The following is a 27032-nucleotide window of genomic DNA, read 5'->3' on the forward strand; positions in this document are numbered from 1 at the left end:
GTTAACGAGTTCCATCAGCATATGGGATGATGGAGATTCACATTGCACTGATGCTCCAGCAGACCTGAGTTCAAATACTACATTGAAATCTTTCAAATACTTTGAGCCTTTGCTTGAGTCTGCCTGGGGTGCCAGATGGGTGGGGTTTGCAGTTTGGGGACATTTAAATTGGTTCGTTAGACCAGGGAAGCTCAATCAAACCCATATAAAGTATTTGAACTTATATTAAATAGTATTTGAACCCAGGTCTGTGCTACAGGACTGTCTTTCTGACACTCAGTGTGTGAACCTAACTTCACACTATTTACAAGTTAGCAAGTACATGGTGGGAACTGAGAGTGTGTCTGGAGGCTGAAGTCATATTCTGTGGAGCAACAACAGCCTCAGAAAGCACTGAGGTTTTATCAAGAGAAGATCTCGGCCTATATAGATGATTTTTGAAAAGTCAGGAAGCATCCTTTGCCTGTCACTCATACAGGATACGTCACTCTATTCCTTTAATGCCTTTGTGAGTGTAAAGTTTACTGTTCTATTTCTGATTGTTTATTTCACATTTGTTTATGATCTATTTCACTTGCTTTGGCAATGTAAACATGTTTCCCATGCCAATAAAGCCTTTGAATTGAATAGTGTTTTGTGATAATGTGTGGACAACATACCCTGTAAATGGCAAAATATAATATTGTTCATGTATTCCTTTCCTGGGTGTAATTGTTTTGTTATCTGTCTAACTTTCTTGTCTATAAGTAAACTGCAAGATTGTATGCAACATGAACTAAACCTAACAGAACTCATTCCCTCCCTTGTTTTGTCACCCTCAGTGGCCAGCATCCAGAGGCTCCCGGCACTGTCTGTGATGACTGACATCAACTTCCCTATGAAGGGCCGTAAAGGCATGGTGGACTGGGCCAGGAACTCTGAGGACAAGGTGGTTATCCCCAAGGGCATCTTTCTACCACAGTCTGCAGGTAACACAACCATGATGGTGATGGTGGTGATGATGATGATGAATATGGTGGTTAGTGGTGGTGATGATTATGATGATGATGATGATGAATATGGTGGTTAGTGGTGGTGATGATGATGATGATGATGATGATAAATATGGTAGTAGTGGTGATGATGATGATGATGATGATGATGATGATGATGATGATGATGATGATGGTGGTAGTGTTAATGATGATGATGATGATGACGATGATGATGATGAATATGGTGCTAGTGGTGATGATGAAGAGGATGAGGATGAGGAGGAGGAGGAGGAGGAGGAGGAGGAGAGGAGGTGGAGCAGGATAAGGAGACTCTTCTTCAGGCTTCTTCAGGTTTAACCATGTTCTTTGCTGTATTCTGAGCAGCATGTGAAACTCGTGTAGTGAGAAATTGGTTCATTTCCAAATGTCCAGTAGTCATGGCTGATTATAAGTAGTTACTTCCTCCAGAATGACCCCTTAGTTGCTCCATCATGTGACCCCACTGATCAAAATAGAATGCCTGGAGTTTGACCAACATTCTAGAATCTAGTGGTGTACAACTGTAAACCTAGCATTCCATTTCTAATGCCAGCACTAGCTGGGTCATTCCTACTCTGTGCCTTATGGACATCATAACTTATGGAGGAAAAAGTATATAACTGTATATATATACAAATACGATTCTATCAGAAAAAGGACATGTTTGATTTTCAGAAAAACATATTGGTCAAGCTCAGGCACCTATTTTCTTAGGTGCATTTTCCTACCTGTTAGGTGCATAACCCTAACAGGGTGGAAACTAACAGGGTGGAAACTAACAGTGTGGAAATGTGGAGCAAGATTGAGCTAGCAAAATAGTGAACTTCTCTATCTAACATATTTAAAAATGTTGGGAATGTTCTCTATAATTAGCCTAACAGGGTGGAAATTGAATACTGGGACATACAACATAAAAAATGTTTTTTTTTTTAAAAGCCTTTATATTTATTTAGCTTTCCACCATTGTTTTCTTACCATTGAAATGGTGACACTTCCTGAATGTGGTGTGATTGTAGAAAAGGGTATTTTTCTGAAATGGAAGGGGCATAATTTTAAATAAAATAATAATAAACACAATAATCATTATTGATGAGAGAAAATGTAACTAAGACTATAAAATAATGAAGAAGGATTTTAAATATGTATTATTTTGTCTCATCAATAATGATTATTGTGTTTATTATTATTTTATTTAAGATTATGCCCCTTCCATTTCAGAAAAATACCCTTTTCTACAATGACACTACCTTAACTCTATGATAGTAATTGTGTAAATGAGACCTAGCAAACAAGCAGAACCAAAGATATTGTAGTTCCCTTAATCTCAAAGTGCTTAAAGCAATAGTGGAATGGTGTCAAACACAAGGTTTCCATGTGTTTGATGATGCCATTTCATTCGCTCCGTTCCTGACATTATTATGAGCCGTCCTCCCCTCAGCAGCTTCTCTGATGTTTGTATCCTGTTAACCCATGCCAGTGCAGAGCCCAGAGTGTAGACAGACAATTTGGTTAACTGGCTTAATCAGTCGTGTCTGGACTGTATCAATGAGAGACAAAATGGCAGTTGATTTTCTAGCTCAACGCCGAAAACCATCTCACTCTTACTGAGTGGCCAAGAAGTTTATCCAGGTAGCCTCCCAAGTAGCACCCTAATCCCTATATAGTGCAGTACTTTTAACCAGAGCCCTATGGGCCCTATGTAGGGAATAGGGTTCCATTTGGAGCAGAGATCCAGAGAACTGCTCCAACAGGTGTCGACAGCCTCCATTTCGCTGCCTTACAGCAGTGGTCACCAACCTTTTCTGAGTCAAGATCATTTTTGCAGTCAAAAAGCAAGCGGAGATCTACCGCTCAGATTCTTTTAAAAACATGACTTAAAAAACGGAACATTAACTTAACAGTTTTGTAGGAATGAGGTTTGTGCAGTAGGCCAAACATATTATCACAGCATATTGGCTATATAACTGGCCTGCCAATATTGTTCTTTCCAGAACATATTAGATTTCAGTTAGTGCATACATCTCAAGATAGCTAGGTGGGACAACCACATATCACAGGCATAGTCAGTACATTTCCCCTCAATAATGTAGCCCTTGGGGGGGAGGGGGGGGCTTTGCTGTCCTAGCTTCAGGGGGAAGATGGTTCCACCATTGGGGTGCCAGGACAGAGAAGAGCTTGGATTGGGCTGAGCGGGAGCTGCACTCCCATAGGGGTAGGAGGGCCAAGAGACCTTGGGTTGGGGTTAGAGAATAGCCTGAAGTTAGGGGGGGGAAGTTCCTCTTGCTGTTCCGTAGGGAAGCCCCATGGTCATGTAGTGGATGAGCAGGTAGGGAGGTAGGCAGGTAGGGAGGTAGGCAGGTAGGGAGGTAGGCAGGTAGGCAGGTAGCCAGGTAGGGAGGTAGGGAGGGGCAGTTCCTCTTGCTGTTCCGTAGGGAAGTCCCATGGTCATGTAGTGGATGAGCAGGTAGGGAGGTAGGCAGGTAGGGAGGGGCAGTTCCTCTTTCTGTTCCGTAGGGAAGCCCCATGGTCATGTAGTGGATGAGCAGGTAGGGAGGTAGGCAGGTAGGGAGGGGCAGTTCCTCTTTCTGTTCCGTATGGAAGTCCCATGGTCATGTAGTGGATGAGAGCTTCGACTGGAAGCCAGTGGAGTGTGCGGAGGAGCGGGGTGACATGACAGCAGTTGGGAAAGTGCCTCGCATAAATGTTATTTTACAAGACTGATGGTCCCTGCATCTGATGGTCATGGTGCTTTCAAGACAACTCGGGGGAACTCTGGGGAAAAAATGAAGTCAAAGAGTGCTCTTCAGGTCGGAGCCCTAGAAAGATGCCAGAGTTTCCGACTTGGAATTCCAAGTTGGATGGCCATTCAACATATTTATTCAAATCGGATCTAGTTTTTTTCAGAGTTCCAAGTTGTCCTGAACGCACTGAAGTCGGAAGTCTGCGATTTGTTTTGAACGCGGCATTAGTCTCAGCAGAGAGAGGGCGAGAGCAGCAGAGGGTCAGCCTCTCACGGTCCCTGCTCTCTCCTTCCTTTCCTCCGGTGAGACTGACCAGAGAGAGGAGACACTGTCTTCCACCTGCTCTCTCCTTCCTTTCCTCCGATGAAATTGACCAGAGAGAGGAGACACTGTCTTCCACCTGCTCTCTCCTTCCTTTTCTCCGGTGAAATTGACCAGAGAGAAGGGACACTGTCTTCCACCTGCTCTCTCCTTCCTTTTCTCCGGTGAAATTGACCAGAGAGAAGGGACACTGTCTTCCACCTGATGGCAAAACTTGAGTCACACCGCATCTGCCTCAGGCACAAATTCATGTTGTTCCTATGACCAGAGAAAGGGAAATATTCCTCAATATTGAAATAGACACGACAAGCTGCTAATAATAATAAAACCGCAGGGCTCTCGATACACATCGTTACTCATTCATTGCAGCGCGAGTGGAAGATAGAAGGAAGTTTTATGCTTTGTAGTAGCGTTGAATAATAACAGTGTTGACAGTGCTGAATAAACTTAGACATGAACTCGCTCATAAAAAAAACACTTATTTGCTGTTGACAGTCTCTCTCTGGTCATTGTTATAAGAGTTATGAAATCTCATGTAGGCTAGTATCAAATTTTGCTGTGGCCGAGGTTGTGGGAGCCGTAGGCACAATGAAATGGTTCAAAATGGGAACACTTTGCTTACCCGTATACAGGGCTTCTGAATCAAGTGCACCTACCACCCACAGGGCTTCTGAATCAAGTGCACCTACCACCCACAGGGCTTCTGAATCAAGTGCACCTACCACCCACAGGGCTTCTGAATCTAGTGCACCTACCACCCACAGGGCTTCTGAATCAAGTGCACCTCCCACAAACAGGGCTTCTGAATCAAGTGCACCTACCACCCACAGGGCTTCTGAATCAAGTGCACCTACCACCCACAGGGCTTCTGAATCAAGTGCACCTACCACCCACAGGGCTTCTGACTCATGTACACCTACCACCCACAGGGCTTCTGAATCAAGTGTACCTCCCACCCACAAGGCTTCTGAATCAAGTGCACCTACCACCCACAGGGCTTCTGAATCAAGTGCACCTACCACCCACAGGGCTTCTGAATCAAGTGCACCTACCACCCACAGGGCTTCTGAATCAAGTGCACCTCCCACCCACAGGGCTTCTGAATCAAGTGCACCTACCACCCACAGGGCTTCTGAATCAAGTGCACCTACCACCCACAGGGCTTCTGAATCAAGTGCACCTCCCACCCACAGGGCTTCTGAATCAAGTGCACCTACCACCCACAGGGCTTCTGAATCAAGTGCACCTCCCACCCACAGGGCTTCTGAATCAAGTGCACAAGCAGCAGCACAACACGAATACATAAAAGGAGTGCAAGCCTTTTTTTGTGGTATTTCTACAGAAGTGTTTGGTGATTGATTAGGAACCTCTTGAAGTGACCACTGCCTTACAGGCAAAGATTCATTGGACCATCCCTTACCCTTTATCAATGGTTCATTGTTGAGGACAATTTAGCTGATTGCTGTTGGCAGGAAAGTTGTGAAGTGGCTTGTTTCGCTGCCTGGCCAAATATAGCTCCAAATAAAGCCCATCATTAAGAGTTAGTCTGTGTCTGTGGCCTGATATGTTGGTTTATGACTATCTGTTGACCCTGTGCTGTGGTGTTGTTGAGATTATTAAGGTTCATTGCATCTTTCAGATGGCCAGCCCATTCATAAGACACTGTACAACCACTACCACAACTAAACTGTCCTGTAACCAACGGTGTCCAAACTAATTTCCTTCTGCTCATCAGACATGGATGGATCACCTGTTTTCATCCTGGGGACAGTCCTGTACAAGACTCTGGGACTGATGCTGCCTTCACCAAGGTAAGATGGACCATACATCTGCTCTATCAACATCTCTCTCTCTGTCTCTGTCTCTGTCTCTCTCTGTATCTCTCTCTCTCTCTCTCTCTCTCTAGCACTCTGTCACTCTGTCACTCTTTCTCTCTGTCTCTCTCTCTGTCTCTCTCTCTCTCTCTCTCTCTCTGTCTCCCTCTCTTTCTCCCTCTCTGTCTCTCTCTCTGTCTCTCCCTCTCTTTCCCTCTCTGTCTCTCTCTGTCTCTCTCTCTACCTCTCTGTCTCCCTCTCTGTCTCCCTCTCTGTCTGTCTCTCTGTCTCTCTCTCTGTCTCTCTCTCTGTCTGTCTCTCTGTCGCTCTCTCTGTCTCCCTCTCTGTCTCTCTCTCTGTCTGTCTCTCTCTCTCTCTGTCTCTCTCTATCTGTCTGTCTCTCTCTCTGTCTCTCTCTCTGTCTGTCTCTCTCTCTCTGTCTCCCTCTCTGTCTCCCTCTCGGTCTCTCTCTCGGTCTCCCTCTCTGTCTCTCTCTCTGTCTATCTCTCTGTCTCCCTCTCTGTCTCCCTCTCTGTCTCTCTCTCTGTCTCTCTCTCTGTCTCCCTCTCTGTCTCCCTCTCTGTCTCTCTCTCTGTCCCTCTCTGTCTCCCTCTCTGTCCCTCTCTGTCTCTCTCTGTCTATCTCTCTGTCTCCCTCTCTGTCTCCCTCTCTGTCTCTCTCTCTGTCTCTCTCTCTGTCTCCCTCTCTGTCTCTCTCTCTGTCTCCCTCTCTGTCTCCCTCTCTGGAGAGGGAGACAGAGGGAAGAAGTAGTCATTTGGGACACGGTCCAGGCGAGACAGCAGTGAGATGTAAAATATGATGTCAACTTTATTCTCTGACAAAGTGTCTGCTGCACTGCCTGAGTGTAAATCCTCCAATAGTATTTCACAGGTAGTGTAGGCTATCCAGGGAGGGTTCATAAAAGACTCCTTCCACTTTGCTTTTCCAGGAAATGGCCTCTACATTGCACTATATGTACTTGCAAAAGCTCATTTTACGTACTGCACTATACATACTACTGTACCCACGAGGATACAAAAACCCTTCTCAAGGTACATTATATACAGTAGATCAAAAATGATGTGCAGGTAAAACAGACATATTACTCCCATGATGCATCATTCTACCAGAACATCATCAATACTTCAAAAGGAAAAATGGCATCGCTTTCTTTTAGAATATCGTAGTAGAATACAATCTTTCAGTCGTGTAATCCATAGATGACAAGCCAATTATCAAAGAATCCATCAAAGCGGATCAACTGAAGTTTCCCTGTAACTTTTCATGAATTAAAACGACAAGCTTTACTCCCAGACTCAACAACAATTAATCTCTGCTTTCTGCTGAGGAGGATGACACCACATCTGTGTCCCAAATCGCACCCTATTCCCTATATAATGTACTTTTTTTGACCAAAGCCCTGGTCTAAAGTAGTGCACTAAATAAGGAATAGGATACCATTTGGGAAGCAACACAAAATTGGGTTAAAATAATCATCATAATATCTCCTTCTGAACTCACTCCATCCTGGTTAAATCATATTATGTTGTCATACTACTAATTAGAAGGGACAACAGACGACTAAGCAGTATTTCATGGTTGGTTTATGCTTTCAAGCTGGTTTCCAATATTGTTAGTTATTCTGTTTATCAGTTTGGACATTACTGTCATTACGTATCGTCAAGGCTCTCACCCAGTTAGAGCAAGGCTGCGTATGAAATCACACCCTATTCCCTATGTAGGGCTCTGATCTAAAGTACACTTTGTAGGGAATAGGGTGCCATTCGGGACACAAGCCTAGAATCTCTTGCATTGAGTGAAAGACAAAAAGAGGCCCGAGCAAAGTAAGTACATTGAACTACATCCATCCGTGTTAAGTTAAAATGAGTTTATGTTTTTTTTATTTAACCTTTATTTAACTAGGCAAGTCAGTTAAGAACAAATTCTTATTTTCAATGACGGCCTAGGAACAGTGGGTTAACTGCCTGTTCAGGGGCAGTCCGACAGATTTGTACCTTGTCAGCTTGGGGGTTTGAACTTGCAACCTTCCGGTTACTAGTCCAACACTCTAGCCACTAGGCTACCCTGCCGCCCCATTTTTATCACAAACATTTGTACACATCAGTACTTTATTAAAATTATAGCAATTACTTTATCAATCTTCTCTCTTATGCTGATACAGAATGAGCCTAGGAATGTGGCCAAGTCCTCTACTTAGCTAACGTCAGGTAGCTAGAACCATTATTCTCTATGATGAGCGTGCCACCCATCAGTGTGTGGGTGTAAAGATATACAGAGCCTTCAGAAAATATTCACACCCCTTGACTTTTTCCACATTTTGTTGTGTTACAGCCTGAATTTAAAATGGATTCAAAATGAGGTGTTGTGTCATAATGTCAAAGTGGAATTATGTTTTTAGAAATTTTAACAAAGTCATTTAAAATGAAAAGCTGAAAAGCTGAAAATGTAATAAGTATTCACCCACTTTTTTATGACGCCTAAATAAATTCAGCAGTAAAACTGGGCTTTATAAGTCATGGAGTGGAGTCATTCGGAATGGAGTCATTCGGTATGAAATAATAGTGTTTAACATGATTTTTGAATGACTACCTCATCTCTGTACTCCACACATACAATGATCTATAAGATCCCTTAGTCGAGCAGTGAGTTTCAAACACAGATTCAGCACAGATTCCATAAAAGACCAATGGTGTTTTCCAATGCCTCACAAAGAAGGGCACTTAATTGGTAGATGTTTTTTAATTTTTTTAAGCAGACATTGAATATCCCTCGGAGCATATTAAAGTTATGAATTACACTTTAGATGGTGTATCAATACACCCAGTCACTACAAATGTGATTCTAACACGTATTGACTCAGAGGTGTGAATGCTTACGCAAATGAGATATTTATACATTTCATTTTCTGTTAATTAGCAAACATTTTCTAAATACATGTTTTCACTTTGTCAATATGGGTTGCTATTAATGTTTCTCTCACATAATTAGTTAGCGCTAGTGTACAGTGCTGGATAGCTAGATAGTTAGCTACTGGCTACATGTTAGCTAGCTGGCTAGAGATGTTACCTACAACAACCCACAATCAGATGTATTTTCCTGTTGCACAAAGCTTGCTTTTGACAGAGTAGACAGCTTTTGCAACAGGTCCTCATACACTGAGAGGAAAACCAATAGCAGATAAGATAAAATAACACATTCAACAATGGTATCTACCTGAAGTGAAATGCAGCCATCAGTCAGTCTCTCCTCAGAGCAGTGATCTACGCACGTGGTCCTGTTTCTTTGTTCCCGGTCTCAACTAACCCAAACAACACAGCACTCCACCCTTTCAAAGAAATGATGTTGCTATTCTTAGCTTCCTTGGGAGTGCTGCACTACAACTATACATTAGCCCACTGTAGGATGGTCCTGAAGGAAATATAGTCAAATATATATAATCTACTGATGAAATTATAGCATTAGCAGTGCAGATAGATTTACAATGGTCACTGATATTCTACTCTTATAAAAGTAATCCATTGTTATTGTATTTCCTCTGGTCACTGATATTCTACTCTTATAAAAGCCATCCATTGTTATTGTATTTCCTCTGGTCACTGATATTCTACTCTTATAAAAGCCATCCATTGTTATTGTATTTCCTCTGGTCACTGATATTCTACTCTTATAAAAGCCATCCATTGTTATTGTATTTCCTCTGGTCACTGATATTCTACTCTTATAAAAGCCATCCATTGTTATTGTATTTCCTCTGGTCACTGATATTCTACTCTTATAAAAGCCATCCATTGATGTTGTATCTGCACTAGTTTTCTTTGTGAACCAGTCCTAAATCCATATTTGACTTAGTAATGTGGCCTGTTTATGGAAACAGCAGACAGACTGACCCAGATTGTGGTGTTCTTGCCCAGGATCAAACATCGAACCCAGTCTTTCTCTCTAGAGAGTTCCAGACGTTCTATGGAACATCTTTGGGCCCAACTGAGAGCTCTAGAACCTTCTCCGACCCTCCCTAGAGAACTGTAGGTCAGACACTGTCAGTCAGAAACCAAAATGGCACACTATTCCCTACATTTAGCACTACTTTTGACCAGAGTCCTTTGGGCCCAGTCAAAAGTAGTGCACTATATTATGGGGAGTAGGGTGTCATTTGAACCAGTCAGTCATTGTAGTATCAGTTTGGTGGTGTCACAACCTACTGTTTTGTTTCCCCAGGAGGTAAATGAAAGAGAGAGAGATGAAAGAGCAAAAGGAAATGTGACATTCTCTGTTCTCCACCCCATGACACACGTTCCCTTGAAGATAAAGACAAATAAAGTGCAAAGAGGACATAGTGGAGATCTGAACCTGAAAAAGTAGAAAGGCTCCAATTAACTTCCTTTTGAGTAGTTCTCTTTCATTCTCTTTTTCTGGGGCAGTTCAGGTGAGGTGAGAAGAGAGGCAGGCTCAGAAGTGTACCAAGGCCGTTTTCTACCAAGTCACCCTTTCATGAACTACAATGTATTATTATGTTTCAAAACACATTACCACTCTAGAGAGAAAGTCATCCATTTTTATTCAGCAATAGAATCCCCCCCCCCCCCCCCCATATCTAGATTCAGGAAGTAAATAAGCTAAAGACAAAAGGAGAGGAGGCGTGTCATTTGAAGTTGGTTTGGGGTCTTGCTTTGCAGTGGAGATAAACTAGGTATACACTGCATGAGATGAGGTGGAGGCACGGAATGCGTCCCAAATGGCACCCTATTCCCCGGACCCAAGGAAGGCAGCAGCTAATGGGGATCCAGAATAAATACTGTGCAGTACTTTTGTAGTAGTGCAGTAAAAAGGGAATTGGGTGCCATTTGTGATAGACAGTGTTTAAAGATCTCTGTTAGATTCAGGTTGTGATTCATTTAACGTAGAAAAGGCCAGAGCTCCAGACGTGTCTATTTTCAATCTTTTGTGACTCGCTCCAAATGGACCATGAAATCACACCCTAAGTTGGCCCCCCAGTGCCTAAGTTGGCCCCCCAGTGCCTAATTTCTCTCCTCTCGCTCTGTCTGGGCTCCAGTTCACATGTATTTGGGTTGACTTGCTTCACATGTGTCATTTTGTGTGTCAGGTCTTGTCCTGCAGTGCCACAGCAGGTGTGTTTGTCAAGTGCCTCACAGATAGGTGTGACATGACATTTTGTGTTGTTCTTTGCATTGACAATATCAGAGGAACCTGAATGTGCATCAATAGTATCCACATTCTGAATGAGGGGTCATGTTATAAACGCTGTATATGATTTTATCTTTGGTAAGTCTATGAAACACAACTCATTTAGGGAAAATTTAATTAACACACCTTTTGTGCAAACTCCCCAAAAAATAAAATCCTGACTCACAAAGAAAACTCTCCCAGAGATTGTAATGCATTTGTCTGACATATACCCTTATAATAAGACAGAACATAAAGTTTAGTCATATGGTTTGTACGATTTGTGAAGCATTTATGTAGTGCTTATAAAGCCTTTATGTAGTGATCATGAAGCCATTATGAAGCTATATATAGCCTTTATAAGATGTACTTTGTTTAAAGTGGGACCGAACACACGGTATTTATGTAGCAGTGCCTAAGTGCCACAACTTCCAATCAGTGTCCATCTCATGGTGTACATCACTCTGTTTTCCACCCAGGAACCACACGGCAGTGAGCTCCAAAGTCATTGCTGTCACAGTGAGACCAGAGCCCAGGATAACAGAGTCACACCTGGAGATCGAGCTGGCTCACCTGGCCAACGTAAGGACCTTTATTTATTCATCTTTCATCTTTCATTTGAATCAATCGAGGGCAAGAATGACCTCCTCACAATGTAAGTACCTGCCCAAGACTCCCTCACTTCTTGAAAAGGCATACAAGCGATACAGAGAAGGCAGATGTTTAATATCCAATCAGATAATTGTGTAACCGATACATTGGACCCAGTTACATGACGGTAATCCATATACCGGAGTCCACACTCAAACACGGTTACCAAAGTCAATTTATACAGAGAGGATACTGTATATCTGGACCTATATTCACAAAGCATCTCAGAGTACGAGTGCTGACCTAGGATCAGGTCATCCCTGTCCATATTAACCTCATTCATTTTATTATTAAAGGCAAAACTGACCCCAGATCAGCAGTGCTACTCTGAGACGCTTGATAAACACAGGCCCAGATCTGAATCAGGAGGACAAGTTGAAATATATGGGCTCTGACAATGACATGCTGCTCTGCATCACCTTGGACGACACCTCTGAACGATCGTCTTTATCTCAGAGATTAACTAAAAGGCCAGGGTTGTAAAGAGAGCTTGTCCTTGTAATTATCTGGACAGTGCCATCTCTCTCTCTCTCTCTCTCTCTCTCTCTCTCTCTCTCTCTCTCTCTCTCTCTCTCTCTCTCTCTGTCTCTCTCTCTCTCTCTCTCTCTCTCTGTCTCTCTCTCTCTCCTCTCTCTCTCTCTCTCTCTCTCTCTCTGTCTCTCTCTCTCTCTCTCTCTCTCTCTCTCTCTCTCTCCCTCTCTCTCTCTCTCTCTCTCTCTCTCTCTCTCTCTCTCTCTCTCTCTCTCTCTCTCTCTCTGTCTCTCTCTCTCTCTCTCTCTCTCTCTCTCTCCCTCTCTGTCTCTCTCTCTCTCTGTCTCTCTGTCTCTCTCTCTCTCTCTCTCTCTCCCTCTCTCTCTCTCTCTCTCTCTCTCTGTCTCTCTGTCTCTCTCTGTCTCTCTCTCTCTCTCTCTCTCTCTCTCTGTCTCTCTCTGTCTCTCTCTCTCTCTCTCTCTGTCTCTCTGTCTCTCTCTGTCTCTCTCTCTCTCTCTCTCTCTCTCTCTCTGTCTCTCTCTCTCTCTCTCTCTCTCTCTCTCTCTCTCTCTCTCGCTCTCCTGACACACCTGCTACACTGGGCGCCTGCAAATTAATCATCGAATCAATTACTCTACCATTGTTTGTTGGCTGATGCACTCTAAACGTGTGGCTGTAGCCATTGTTGGGTACTTCAATGCTTATTGAGGCTAAAGTGATTCAAAGTGAAACTGCCACCAATTCTCATTGGCATTTTACATTTTAACCCTGAACTGCAATCTAAAGAGGTCTTGCCATAGCCGTTAGTTTTAAAAGAACAATTTGTTTAGTGAGTTATTCTTGGATAATTACAGGTAGAAATGAGTATCTGTGAGGCTTTGGTCATTTTGTTGTGGTTATCTAATGAGTGAAGGTTTTCAGCGTGCTCTCTTCTTCTTGGTAATGCAGGGAACCCTGAGTCCTTACTGTGCATTGTGGGATAACAGCGTCATGTAAGTAAACAAGCCTTTCTTTTTGCTGTTTTCTCCTTGCTCTTCTCTAATCCATGGTGATGCTGATGTATCTGTGATGTATGGTTACGCTTTTCATTTCTATTGAAATAAACTATATTTCTAAATGCTCTGAAGATGAAAACACTGTTTTGTCCGTCTTGGCAAAGTGTACTTACTGTACGTAATTCTACTCAGAATGTCTTCAGACGGTCCTATACACTGCATGTATTAGCTTCGGGGCCGCCGTCCTCTGAAAGGGGATCTGAGGACAATTACTTCAGCAGAAAAAAACGCCTATGAAGATTAAAATCAGATGAAATGAATAAAACTTCTAAATAACATCGGGGAATTAAGTCTGGGTCTGCATCGTTCCCTTTATCGTGCACTATGTTTGACTAAAGCCTGGGCACTTCATAGTAAATAGGGACGCAGTCTGACTTTTGCCTTCATTGTGCACTACGTTTGACTAAAGCCTGGGCACTTCATAGTAAATAGGGACGCAGTCTGACTTTTGCCTTCATTGTGCACTACGTTTGACTAAAGCCTGGGCACTTCATAGGAAATAGGGACGCAGTCTGACTTTTGCCTTCATTGTGCACTACGTTTGACTAAAGCCTGGGCACTTCATAGGAAATAGGGACGCAGTCTGACTTTTGCCTTCATTGTGCACTACGTTTGACTAAAGCCTGGGCACTTCATAGGAAATAGGGACGCAGTCTGACTTTTGCCTTCATTGTGCACTACGTTTGACTAAAGCCTGGCAACTTTATAGTAAATAGGGACGCAGCCTGACTTTTCTCTTGACAACGTATAATAACATGAGGGGAACAGGGACATTACATCACCGATCCCCTCTTATCTCACATACAGGGTTCCTGTATTTCATTAAGCTACAGGCAGGTATTATCTCACATACAAGGTTCCTGTATTTCATTAAGCTACAGACACCTATTATCTCACACACAGGGTTCCTGTATTTCATTAAGATACAGGCACCTATTATCTCACATACAGGGTTCCTGTATTTCATTAAGCTACAGGCACCTATTATCTATTATCTCACATACAGGGTTCCTGTATTTCATTAAGCTACAGGCACCTATTATCTATTATCTCACATACAGGGTTCCAGTATTTCATTAAGCTACAGGCACCTATTATCTCACATACAGGGTTCCTGTATTTCATTAAGCTACAGGCACCTATTATCTCACATACAGGGTTCCTGTATTTCATTAAGCTACAGATACCTATTATCTCACATACAGGGTTCCTGTATTTCATTAAGCTACAGACACCTATTATCTCACATACAGGGTTCCTGTATTTCATTAAGATACAGGCACCTATTATCTCACATACAGGGTTCCTGTATTTCATTAAGCTACAGACACCTATTATCTCACACACAGGGTTCCTGTATTTCATTAAGATACAGGCACCTATTATCTCACATACAGGGTTCCTGTGCTACAGGCACCTATTATCTATTATCTCACATACAGGGTTCCTGTATTTCATTAAGCTACAGGCACCTATTATCTATTATCTCACATACAGGGTTCCAGTATTTCATTAAGCTACAGGCACCTATTATCTCACATACAGGGTTCCTGTATTTCATTAAGCTACAGACACCTATTATCTCACATACAGGGTTCCTGTATTTCATTAAGATACAGGCACCTATTATCTCACATACAGGGTTCCTGTATTTCATTAATCTACAGGCAGGTATTATCTCAGATACAGGGTTCCTGTATTTCATTAAGCTACAGACACCTATTATCTCACATACAGGGTTCCTGTATTTCATTAAGCTACAGGCACCTATTATCTCACATACAGGGTTCCTGTATTTCATTAAGCTACAGACACCTATTATCTCACATACAGGGTTCCTGTATTTCATTAAGCTACAGGCACCTATTATCTCACATACAGGGCAGGTATTATCTCACATACAGGGCAGGTATTATCTCACATACAGGGCATGTATTATCTCACATACAGGGCAGGTATTATCTCACATACAGGGCAGGTATTATCTCACATACAGGGCAGGTATTATCTCACATACAGGGCAGGTTTTATCTCACATACAGGGCAGGTATTATCTCACATACAGGGCAGGTATTATCTCACATACAGGGCAGGTATTATCTCACATACAGGGCAGGTATTATCTCACATACAGGGCAGGTATTATCTCACATACAGGGCAGGTATTATCTCACACACAGGGCAGGTATTATCTCACATACAGGGCAGGTATTATCTCACATACAGGGCAGGTATTATCTCACATACAGGGCAGGTATTATCTCACATACAGGGCAGGTATTATCTCACAAACAGGGCAGGTATTATCTCACATACAGGGCAGGTATTATCTCACACACAGGGCAGGTATTATCTCACATACAGGGCAGGTATTATCTCACATACAGGGCAGGTATTATCTCACATACAGGGCAGGTATTATCTCACATACAGGGCAGGTATTATCTCACACACAGGGCAGGTATTATCTCACATACAGGGCAGGTATTATCTCACATACAGGGCAGGTATTATCTCACATACAGGGCAGGTATTATCTCACATACAGGGCAGGTATTATCTCACATACAGGGCAGGTATTATCTTACATACAGGGCAGGTATTATCTCACACACAGGGCAGGTATTATCTCACATACAGGGCAGGTATTATCTCACATACAGGGCAGGTATTATCTCACATACAGGGCAGGTATTATCTCACATACAGGGCAGGTATTATCTCACATACAGGGCAGGTATTATCTCACATACAGGGCAGGTATTATCTCACATACAGGGCAGGTATTATCTCACATACAGGGCAGGTATTATCTCACATACAGGGCAGGTATTATCTCACATACAGGGCAGGTATTATCTCACATACAGGGCAGGTATTATCTCACACACAGGGCAGGTATTATCTCACATACAGGGCAGGTATTATCTCACATACAGGGCAGGTATTATCTCACATACAGGGCAGGTATTATCTCACATACAGGGCAGGTATTATCTCACATACAGGGCAGGTATTATCTCACATACAGGGCAGGTATTATCTCACATACAGGGCAGGTATTATCTCACACACAGGGCAGGTATTATCTCACATACAGGGCAGGTATTATCTCACATACAGGGCAGGTATTATCTCACATACAGGGCAGGTATTATCTCACATACAGGGCAGGTATTATCTCACATACAGGGCAGGTATTATCTCACATACAGGGCAGGTATTATCTCACATACAGGGCAGGTATTATCTCACATACAGGGCAGGTATTATCTCACATACAGGGCAGGTATTATCTCACACACAGGGCAGGTATTATCTCACATACAGGGCAGGTATTATCTCACATACAGGGCAGGTATTATCTCACATACAGGGCAGGTATTATCTCACATACAGGGCAGGTATTATCTCACATACAGGGCAGGTATTATCTCACATACAGGGCAGGTATTATCTCACATACAGGGCAGGTATTATCTCACATACAGGGCAGGTATTATCTCACATACAGGGCAGGTATTATCTCACATACAGGGCAGGTATTATCTCACACACAGGGCAGGTATTATCTCACATATTGTATGAGACAATAAGCGGCGAAGGCCAGAGGAAATTGAATGTATGTTTTGAATGCATCTCTTGTCCTCTGTGTTGTATTTCAGCCGTTGTATTACAGCCGTAATAGCACACTGATAAGGGTAAATCAAACGAAAGATCCTTTGTGCCGTTGGAATATCAAGGAACTCAGTGATTTGATAGAAGCTGGTTTCAATGCCATCGTTATTTGTTCCTTGCGTTCTTTGTTCCTTACACATTGTGCGTCAGATAATATACCATCATTATATACATTAGACTCAAATCTTATCTCCATTTAATTTAACATGCTTTATTATTCTGGTTTCTTAATCCTCCTCTGAAAGGACTAGATAGCATACAGATGTAGGACCTTAATTTGATCCAGTTTGCAACAGCAAGAAAAATAATGCTGCAGCAACAGGAAATGTTACTAATTATGTGGATTATAATTCATGGACATTTTTGTAGGGGTTGATACTACTATAGTGAAGGGAAAGCAAGTCTGAAATAACAAACTTCAGAAGCCTTCTTAAACTCAAAAACACTACAAGTTGCATTTCCTGCTGTATAGGAAAATTCTCAGTAACAAACGAGTGACCAAAGTAAGATCCTACATCTATCTATACAACGTTTAAATTGAAGAATGTCAACAAATAACGTCAACTATATATCCCATACACAGTTCCCTTCATCTGTTTCTGAAACATTTCAAATGTTCTTAAAATTCATAGATTGAAACAGAAACAGACTCCCTCCCAGATTTCAGAAACATTGTTCTTCATGACTCATTATTTCCTTCTATCCTGTGTGTTCTATCCTGTGTGTTCTATCCCTCTCTCCTGTGTGTTCTATCCTGTGTGTTCTATCCTTCTATCCTGTGTGTTCTATCCTTCTATCCTGTGTGTTCTATCCTTCTATCTTGTGTGTTCTATCCTGTGTGTTCTATCCCTCTCTCCTGTGTGTTCTATCCTTCTATCCTGTGTGTTCTATCCTGTGTGTTCTATCCCTCTCTCCTGTGTGTTCTATCCTTCTATCCTGTGTGTTCTATCCTTCTATCCTGTGTGTTCTATCCTGTGTGTTCTATCCCTCTCTCCTGTGTGTTCTATCCTTCTATCCTGTGTGTTCTATCCTTCTATCCTGTGTGTTCTATCCTTCTATCCTGTGTGTTCTATCCTGTGTGTTCTATCCCTCTCTCCTGTGTGTTCTATCCTTCTATCCTGTGTGTTATATCCTTCTATCCTGTGTGTTCTATCCTGTGTGTTCTATCCCTCTCTCCTGTGTGTTCTATCCTTCTATCCTGTGTGTTCTATCCTTCTATCCTGTGTGTTCTATCCTTCTATCCTGTGTGTTATATCCTTCTATCCTGTGTGTTCTATCCTGTGTGTTCTATCCTTCTATCCTGTGTGTTCTATCCTTCTATCCTGTGTGTTCCAGCCTTCTATCCTGTGTGTTCTATTCTAAAATCCGGACAGCTCAGCCCAGGTGTATACCCCCACCACCCTCTCCCTAAGGCACACCTATAGGACAGCTCAGCCCAGGTGTATACCCCTATCACCCTCTCCCTGGGGCACACGTATAGGACAGCTCAGCCCAGGTGTATACCCCCACCACCCTCTCCCTGGGGCACACCTATAGGACAGCTCAGCCCAGGTATATACCCCCACCTCACTCTCCCTGGGGCACACCTATAGGACAGCTCAGCCCAGGTGTAGCCCCCCACCACCCTCTCCCTGGGGCACACCTATAGGACAGCTCAGCCCAGGTGTATACCCCTATCACCCTCTCCCTCTCCCTCTCCCTGGGGCACACCTATAGGACAGCTCAGCCCAGGTGTATACCCCTATCACCCTCTCCCTCTCCCTGGGGCACACCTATAGGACAGCTCAGCCCAGGTGTAGCCCCCCACCACCCTCTCCCTGGGGCACACCTATAGGACAGCTCAGCCCAGGTGTAGCCCCCCACCACCCTCTCCCTTTACCAAACAATGCTCACAGTGAGGTTGGGTGACAGGGACATTAGTTAGAACTACCCAGAGGTGTAAACAGTCAGATAGAAACACAATGCAGGAGAAAACAGAAGTAAAAAATGATGTTGGATGATTATGCTTGTCACTACAGAACTATGGAAGTACATATAAACAGACACTTGAGGGTTGTTTGCCTACATTTACCCTGCCGGCCAATATATCTACTTCCCGGTAGGGAAAATTGACCACAAAGATGTCATTTTAACAATTGTTCAACCAGTTCTGGTTTTAATCATGTCTTAATGAGGTCATTTCAACGTTGCACCACTGGGGAATACAGTATCTATCATAGGGGACATACTGTCTGATCCCTGTGTGATAATAAATAACATTCTACAGGAATTCATATTTGACATCTTCCAGTACAAAATAGCAGCAGTTGTTGTCCGCAGCCCCAGTTTGTAAATTGAATATGGCTGCTTTTTAATTTTAATAACTCTAAAATGTGAAAATTGCACTGTGCTTCTGCTGCAATATCAGTTACAGCGAGAGAAACGGGTTCTCTTCTCCACTCAGTGGCAGATAAGAAAACTAAAGCACGTTCAACCAAATTCAATTTCTATTGAATCAGGGGCCACACAAGTCTCTGGTCTCTTGAGAATAATTAGAGTTTTTAGAAATAGATTCAGGTCCAGTAGTGTTTCTACTGTCGGCTGAAAGAGTTGAAGGGACAGCGACTGTGAACCAGGGGGAAGTCAGCTGGAGGAGAATGTTATTACAACTGGAATTGACAAAACAGAATTTGGTTTCTTGGCAACAAGCTTGTCCAAGCAAAGTAGAACTCATGCATAATTCATAACAATCTAATATATTTGTTTGTGTTTTGTTTATTCTTGTCATCAGTAATCTGTTTGTCTGAGGGTTTATGTGTAAATCAATTAATTTGTTGGTTAACATGTGTACTCAGCAAAGGAAACCAACATTCATCTGTGCAGGAAAACAATTAGAATACATGAGTGTATGTATTGTACCCCCCAATCCTGTCCTCTGCATCTGGTATGCGTGATCATGCATGCCTAAATTATGATTTATCGTCATTTTGTGTAAAGGGTTGTCAAATACAACAAGCATGGATAATCAGAAAAAAATGATGATTAAGCAAAGGGGGAAACAGAAAAAGTCTAACAAAAAATAAGTAGTTTGTCTTTACAATAAGTTTTCCCCCTGAATACTTTCCCCCCGAATATTTTCCCCCCGAATATTTTCCCCCTGAATATTTTCCTCCTGAATACTTTCCCCCTGAATACTTTCCCCCTGAATACTTTCCCCCCGAATACTTTCCCCCTGAATATTTTCCTCCTGAATATTTTCCTCCTGAATACTTTCCCCCTGAATACTTTCCTCCTGAATACTTTCCCCCCGAATACTTTCCCCCTGAATACTATCCTCTTGAAGAGATTACATCTGTAACATTGGTAAATCACAACTCCCATAACACAGGACTGAAACCATGGCAACCAATGCTGTCTAAAGCATGTTAAAGTCTTTGTAGCTAAGATATTTACCAAACAGAGACTAACGCTGACTAACATAAGTAAGGAAGCTAGACTCGGGTTTCTCCTGCTAAGGGGGAGATGCTATTCCATGTCCTGTTTGTTCTCTGCTCCACTGCATAGACGGGGTTGAATTAAGAAATCGTAGGCCCAGGTCTTTGTTTTGTTTTTTACACCACACAAGTACAACAAAATGAGTGGCTATTCTGACACTGACAAACTGAGATCAGTCTGGTCTTGAATTCCAACTAAAAATAGCTTAGGCCAATGAAATGAAACAATATTAAAAAGTCAAGTATTCACAGCCCTTGACTTTTTCCAAATGTTGTTGGGTTACAGCCTGAATTCAAAAAGGGACATTTAGATTTGATTTCACTTTTTTTGATAATAATGAAAAGCTGAATTGTCTTGAGTCAATAAGTATTCAACCCCTTTGTTATGGCAAGCCTAAATACGTTCAGGAGTAAACATGTGCTTAACAAATCACATGATAAGTTACATGGACTCACTCTGCGTGCAATAATAGTGTTCAACATGATTTTTGACACATCTCTGTACCTCACACCTACAATTATCTGTAAGCTCCCTCAGTCGAGCAGTGAATTTCGAACACAGATTCAACCACAGAGACCAGGGAGGTTTTCCAATGACTCGGCACCGGCACTGATCAGCACCTATTAGTGGATAAACAAATAAAAGAAGACATTGAATATCCATTTGAACACGGTGAAGTTATTCATTACACTTTGGATGGTGTATCAATACACCCAGTCACTACAAAGATACAGGTGTCCTTCCTAACTCAGTTGCCGGAGAGGAAGGAAACCGTTAAGAGATTTCAGTGGTGACTTTAAAACAGTTACAGGGTTTAATGGCTGTGACAGGAGAAAACTGAAGATGGACCAACAACATTGTAGTTACTCCACAATACTAACCTAAATGACAGAGTGAAAAGAAGGAAGCCTGTACAGTTTAAAAATATTCCAAAACATGCATCCAGTTTTCAACAAGGCACTAGAGTAACATTGCAACAGAAAATGTCAAAGCAATTCCCTTTTTGTCCTGAATACAACACATTACTGAGTACCGTTCTAGGTATCCCTTTTCCCTTTCCTTTCCCTTTCTCCATATTTTCAACCGTAGCAGTGGCTGCATCATTGTTATGGGTATGCTTGTAATCGTTAAGGACTGGGGAGTTTTTCAGGATAAAAAGAAACGGAATGGAGATAAGCAAACATGGTTCAGTCAGCTTTCCACCAAACACTGGGAGATGAATGAACCTTTCAGCAGAACAATAACCTAAAACACAAGGCCGAATCTACACTGGAGTTGCTTACCAAGAAGATAGTGAATGTTCCTGAGTGGCCGAGTTACAATTTTGGCTGAATGGTGCTTGAAAATCTATGGCAATACTTGAAAATGGTTGTCTAGCATAGGCTACTTGTGTCTTTTTAAAATTGATGTAGTTCTGTCCTTGAGCTGTTCTTGTCTATGAATGTTCCGTGTTATGTCATGATTCATGTTTTGTGTGGACCCCACGAAGAGAAGGTGCAGCTTTTGCAACATCTTAAGGGCACCCTCATAAAATACCTAAAATAACAAAGATAGGACAGGAAAGGGTAGGACAGGAAAGGATAGGACAGGACAGGAAAGGGTAGGACAGTAGGATAGGAAAGGATAGGATAGGACAAGAAAGGGTAGGACAGGAAAGGATAGGACAGGACAGGAAAGGATAGGACAGGAAAGGGTAGGATAGGACAGGAAAGGATAGGACAGGAAAGGGTAGGACAGGACAGGAAAGGGTAGGACAGGAAAGGGTAGGACAGGAAAGGATAGGATAGGACAGGAAAGGATAGGACAGGAACGGATAGGACAGGACAGGAAAGGATAGGACAGGAAAGGGTAGGACAAGGACAGGAAAGGGTAGGACAGTAGGATAGGAAAGGATAGGATAGGACAAGAAAGGGTAGGACAGGAAAGGGTAGGACAGGAAAGGGTAGGACAGGAAAGGATAGGACAGGAAAGGGTAGGACAGGAAAGGATAGGACAGGACAGGGAAGGATAGGACAGGAAAGGAAAGGATAGGACAGGAAAGGGTAGGACAGGAAAGGATAGGACAGGACAGGGAAGGATAGGACAGGAAAGGGTAGGACAGGACAGGAAAGGGTAGGACAGGAAAGGATAGGACAGGACAGGAAAGGGTAGGACATGAAAGGATAGGACAGGACAGGATAGGATAGGAAAGGATAGGACAGGAAAGGGTAGGACAGGAAAGGATAGGACAGGAAAGGATAGGACAGGAAAGGGTAGGACAGGAAAGGATAGGACAGGAAATGGTAGGACAGGAAAGGATAGGACAGGGAAGGGTAGGACAAGAAAGGATAGGACAGGAAAGGATAGGAAAGGAAATGGTAGGGCAGGAAAGGATAGGACAGGAAAGGATTGGACAGGAAAGGGTAGGACAGGACAGGAAAGGATAGGACAGGAAATGGTAGGACAGGAAAGGAAAGGACGGGAAAGGATAGGACAGGAAAGGGTAGGACAGGAAAGGATAGGTCAGGAAAGGGTAGGACAGGAAAGGATAGGACATGAAATGGTAGGACAGGAAAGGAAAGGACGGGAAAGGATAGGACAGGAAAGGGTAGGACAGGAAAGGATAGGACAGGAAAGGGTAGGACAGGACAGGATAGGACAGGAAAGGATAGGACAGGAAAGGGTAGGACAGGAAAGGATAGGACAGGAAATGGTAGGAGAGGAAAGGAAAGGACGGGAAAGGATAGGACAGGAAAGGGTAGGACAGGACAGGAGAGGATAGGTCAGGAAAGGGTAGGACAGGAAAGGATAGGACAGGAAATGGTAGGACAGGAAAGGAAAGGACGGGAAAGGATAGGACAGGAAAGGGTAGGACAGGAAAGGGTAGGACAGGAAAGGATAGGACAGGAAAGGGCAGGACAGGAAAGGATAGGACAGGAAAGGATAGGACAGGACAGCAAAGTATAGGATGGGAAAGGACAGGATATGAAATGACAGGACAGGATAGGATAGCAGGATATCCCCTAAGGCATCACCTCACTATGACAACAGTCATGGACACCCTCAGTAAGAGAGACATTCAGATGATAAATACCAGCCACTGTTGATTCACCCCGACTCCAAACGTTGCACAATACAACTGTGGGTGCAATCAACAGTTTGCAGGTCATGCTGTCTTCCCCGAATGACACATGTGTGCAAAAACATTGCATTGTACATCTGTGTACGTTATGGGTTCATGAACTCCACAAAATCGTAACCCCCAAACAGTTCCAGCAGATCAACAAATTTTCAAATAGTATTTCCAGACAAAACTGTGATGCATCACGTTTACAATGGAACACATGCTACTGCTACCACCATGATATACAGTAGGTGGTATATTAGGGCACTATATAGGGAACAATGTGCCATTTGGGACAGACCCACTGATCAAAGTTTGACATTGATTACATGGACATTATTAATACAGACCCTGTTCTGTGTGGGTTTACATTGATTACATGGACATTATTAACACAGACCCTGTTCTGTGTGGGTTTACATTGATTACATGGACATTATTAATACAGACCCTGTTCTGTGTGGGTTTACATTGATTACATGGACATTATTAATACAGACCCTGTTCTGTGTGGGTTTACATTGATTACATGGACATTATTAACACAGACCCTGTTCTGTGTGGGTTTACATTGATTACATGGACATTATTAATACAGACCCTGTTCTGTGTGGGTTTACATTGATTACATGGACATTATTAATACAGACCCTGTTCTGTGTGGGTTTACATTGATTACATGGACATTATTAATATAGAACCTGTTCTGTGTGGGTTTACATTGATTACATGGACATTATTAACACAGACCCTGTTCTGTGTGGGTTTACATTGATTACATGGACATTATTAATACAGACCCTGTTCTGTGTGGGTTTACATTGATTACATGGACATTATTAATACAGACCCTGTTCTGTGTGGGTTTACATTGATTACATGGACATTATTAATACAGACCCTGTTCTGTGTGGGTTTACATTGATTACATGGACATTATTAACACAGACCCTGTTCTGTGTGGGTTTACATTGATTACATGGACATTATTAATACAGACCCTGTTCTGTGTGGGTTTACATTGATTACATGGACATTATTAATACAGACCCTGTTCTGTGTGGGTTTACATTGATTACATGGACATTATTAATACAGACCCTGTTCTGTGTGGGTTTACATTGATTACATGGACATTATTAATACAGACCCTGTTCTGTGTGGGTTAAGTGCATCATGAAATGTCTGTGATTGGCTGATGAGTCGTTGGTTATACGTGTGGTCAAGGAGCCGTGTTCTGAATGGTGCTGCCCATTACCAAGGCACCTGACTCTGTCACAGGGCGCTATTAGCAGGGATACCATGTCTGATGGCAGAGGATTTATCAGGACCAGTCGCAAATGACATTTGGAATGAACGCTTAGTACTCATCAAAACCAGACCATCTATGTGGAATGCATTCTCCCCTCCCCTTCTAGTGTGTGTTGTATATGCATACAGATCTTAATTTGATCACCCTGATGCAGGAGAACTTTCATGCCATGTAGGAAATGTATAACGTCTAATATATGTATTTGAGGTTTAAAAAGGTTTGTCATTTCCACTTTGAAATGTCAGACTTGATTTTCCCTTACGAAAATATTCATTAATTATAATCCACATAATAATTCACATTTCTTGTTGCTGCAGGAATATTTTCAACCTCTAGCAAACTGGTTTAAATAAGATCCTACATCTGTATGTCCACTGTGTTCATTATTATGTATTTAGTATTTATTAGGATCCCTATTAGCTAGTGCTAAAGAAGCAGCTACTCTTCCTGGGGTCCACACAAAACAGGAAACATGACAGAATACAGAACATGAATAGACCAGAACATCAGAGGGACAGAACTACATACATTTAAAACAAGAACACACGCTTTCATACATGGATGCCTTCATAATCATGTGATTCATACTGGACTGAATGTAAGTGCAACACACCAACATGGAAACAAGGAGGTGGGTTGCAAATAGGCTGACACTTTTCAGACCCGGGATAGAACCCGGGTCTGTAGTGATGCCTCTAGCACTGCAATGCAGTGCCTTAGACCCTGCGCCCCTCAGGATCCCAACTTTGTTTCGCTAAATTCCCCTGACGTGAATTAATCCACATTGTTTCTATAGTTACCAACCGCTAATGGGTATCCTGGGGTAAAGTATTGTTAGCTGAGATATAGTGTAACTTGTTACAGTCTATCACCCTTAACGGGTTAGCTGAGATATAGTGTAACTTGTTACAGTCTATCACCCTTAACGGGTTAGCTGAGATATAGTGTAACTTGTTACAGTCTACCACTCATGAAGGGTTATCTGAGGTATAGTGTAACGTGTTACAGTCTACCACCCATGAAGGGTTATCTGAGGTATGGTGTAACTTGTTACAGTCGACCACCCATGAAGGGTTATCTGAGGTATAGTGTAACTTGTTACAGTCTACCACCCATGAAGGGTTATCTGAGGTATAGTGTAACTTGTTACAGTCTACCACCCATGAAGGGTTATCTGAGATATAGTGTAACTTGTTACAGTCTACCACCCATGAAGGGTTATCTGAGGTATAGTGTAACTTGTTACAGTCTACCACCCATGAAGGGTTATCTGAGGTATAGTGTAACTTGTTACAGTCGACCACCCATGAAGGGTTATCTGAGGTATAGTGTAACTTGTTACAGTCTACCACCCATGAAAGGTTATCTGAGGTATAGTGTAACTTGTTACAGTCTACCACCCATGAAGGGTTATCTGAAGTATAGTGTAACTTGTTACAGTCTACCACCAATGAAGGGTTATCTGAGGTATAGTATAACTTGTTACAGTCTACCACCCATGAAGGGTTATCTGAGATATAGTGTAACTTGTTACAGGCTACCACCCATGAAGGGTTATCTGAGGTATAGTGTAACTTGTTACAGTCTACCACCCATGAAAGGTTATCTGAGGTATAGTGTAACTTGTTACAGTCTACCACCCATGAAGGGTTATCTGAGGTATAGTGTAACTTGTTACAGTCGACCACCCATGAAGGGTTATCTGAGGTATAGTGTAACTTGTTACAGTCTACCACCCATGAAGGGTTATCTGAGGTATAGTGTAACTTGTTACAGTCTACCACCCATGAAGGGTTATCTGAGATATAGTGTAACTTGTTACAGTCTACCACCCATGAAGGGTTATCTGAGGTATAGTGTAACTTGTTACAGTCTACCACCCATGAAGGGTTATCTGAGGTATAGTGTAACTTGTTACAGTCGACCACCCATGAAGGGTTATCTGAGGTATAGTGTAACTTGTTACAGTCTACCACCCATGAAAGGTTATCTGAGGTATAGTGTAACTTGTTACAGTCTACCACCCATGAAGGGTTATCTGAGGTATAGTGTAACTTGTTACAGTCTACCACCCATGAAGGGTTATCTGAGGTATAGTATAACTTGTTACAGTCTACCACCCATGAAGGGTTATCTGAGGTATAGTGTAACTTGTTACAGGCTACCACCCATGAAGGGTTATCTGAGGTATAGTGTA

General features: G+C 42.5%; 1 protein-coding gene across 1 annotated transcript in view; it reads left to right on the forward strand.

Annotated features, from left to right (window-relative positions):
• The window catches only part of LOC139410665 (adhesion G protein-coupled receptor B3-like), a 173771-nt gene that overhangs the window by 45890 nt on the left and 100849 nt on the right, over positions 1-27032 (forward strand). The window contains exons 5-8 of the mRNA XM_071156092.1: positions 822-968; positions 5811-5886; positions 11571-11673; positions 13162-13205. Of these exons, the coding sequence (XP_071012193.1) occupies positions 822-968; positions 5811-5886; positions 11571-11673; positions 13162-13205 (370 nt within the window). The remainder of the gene's footprint in view (positions 1-821; positions 969-5810; positions 5887-11570; positions 11674-13161; positions 13206-27032) is intronic.

Source organism: Oncorhynchus clarkii, chromosome 1 (assembly GCF_045791955.1).
Source record: "Oncorhynchus clarkii lewisi isolate Uvic-CL-2024 chromosome 1, UVic_Ocla_1.0, whole genome shotgun sequence".
Lineage (NCBI taxonomy): Eukaryota > Metazoa > Chordata > Actinopteri > Salmoniformes > Salmonidae > Oncorhynchus > Oncorhynchus clarkii.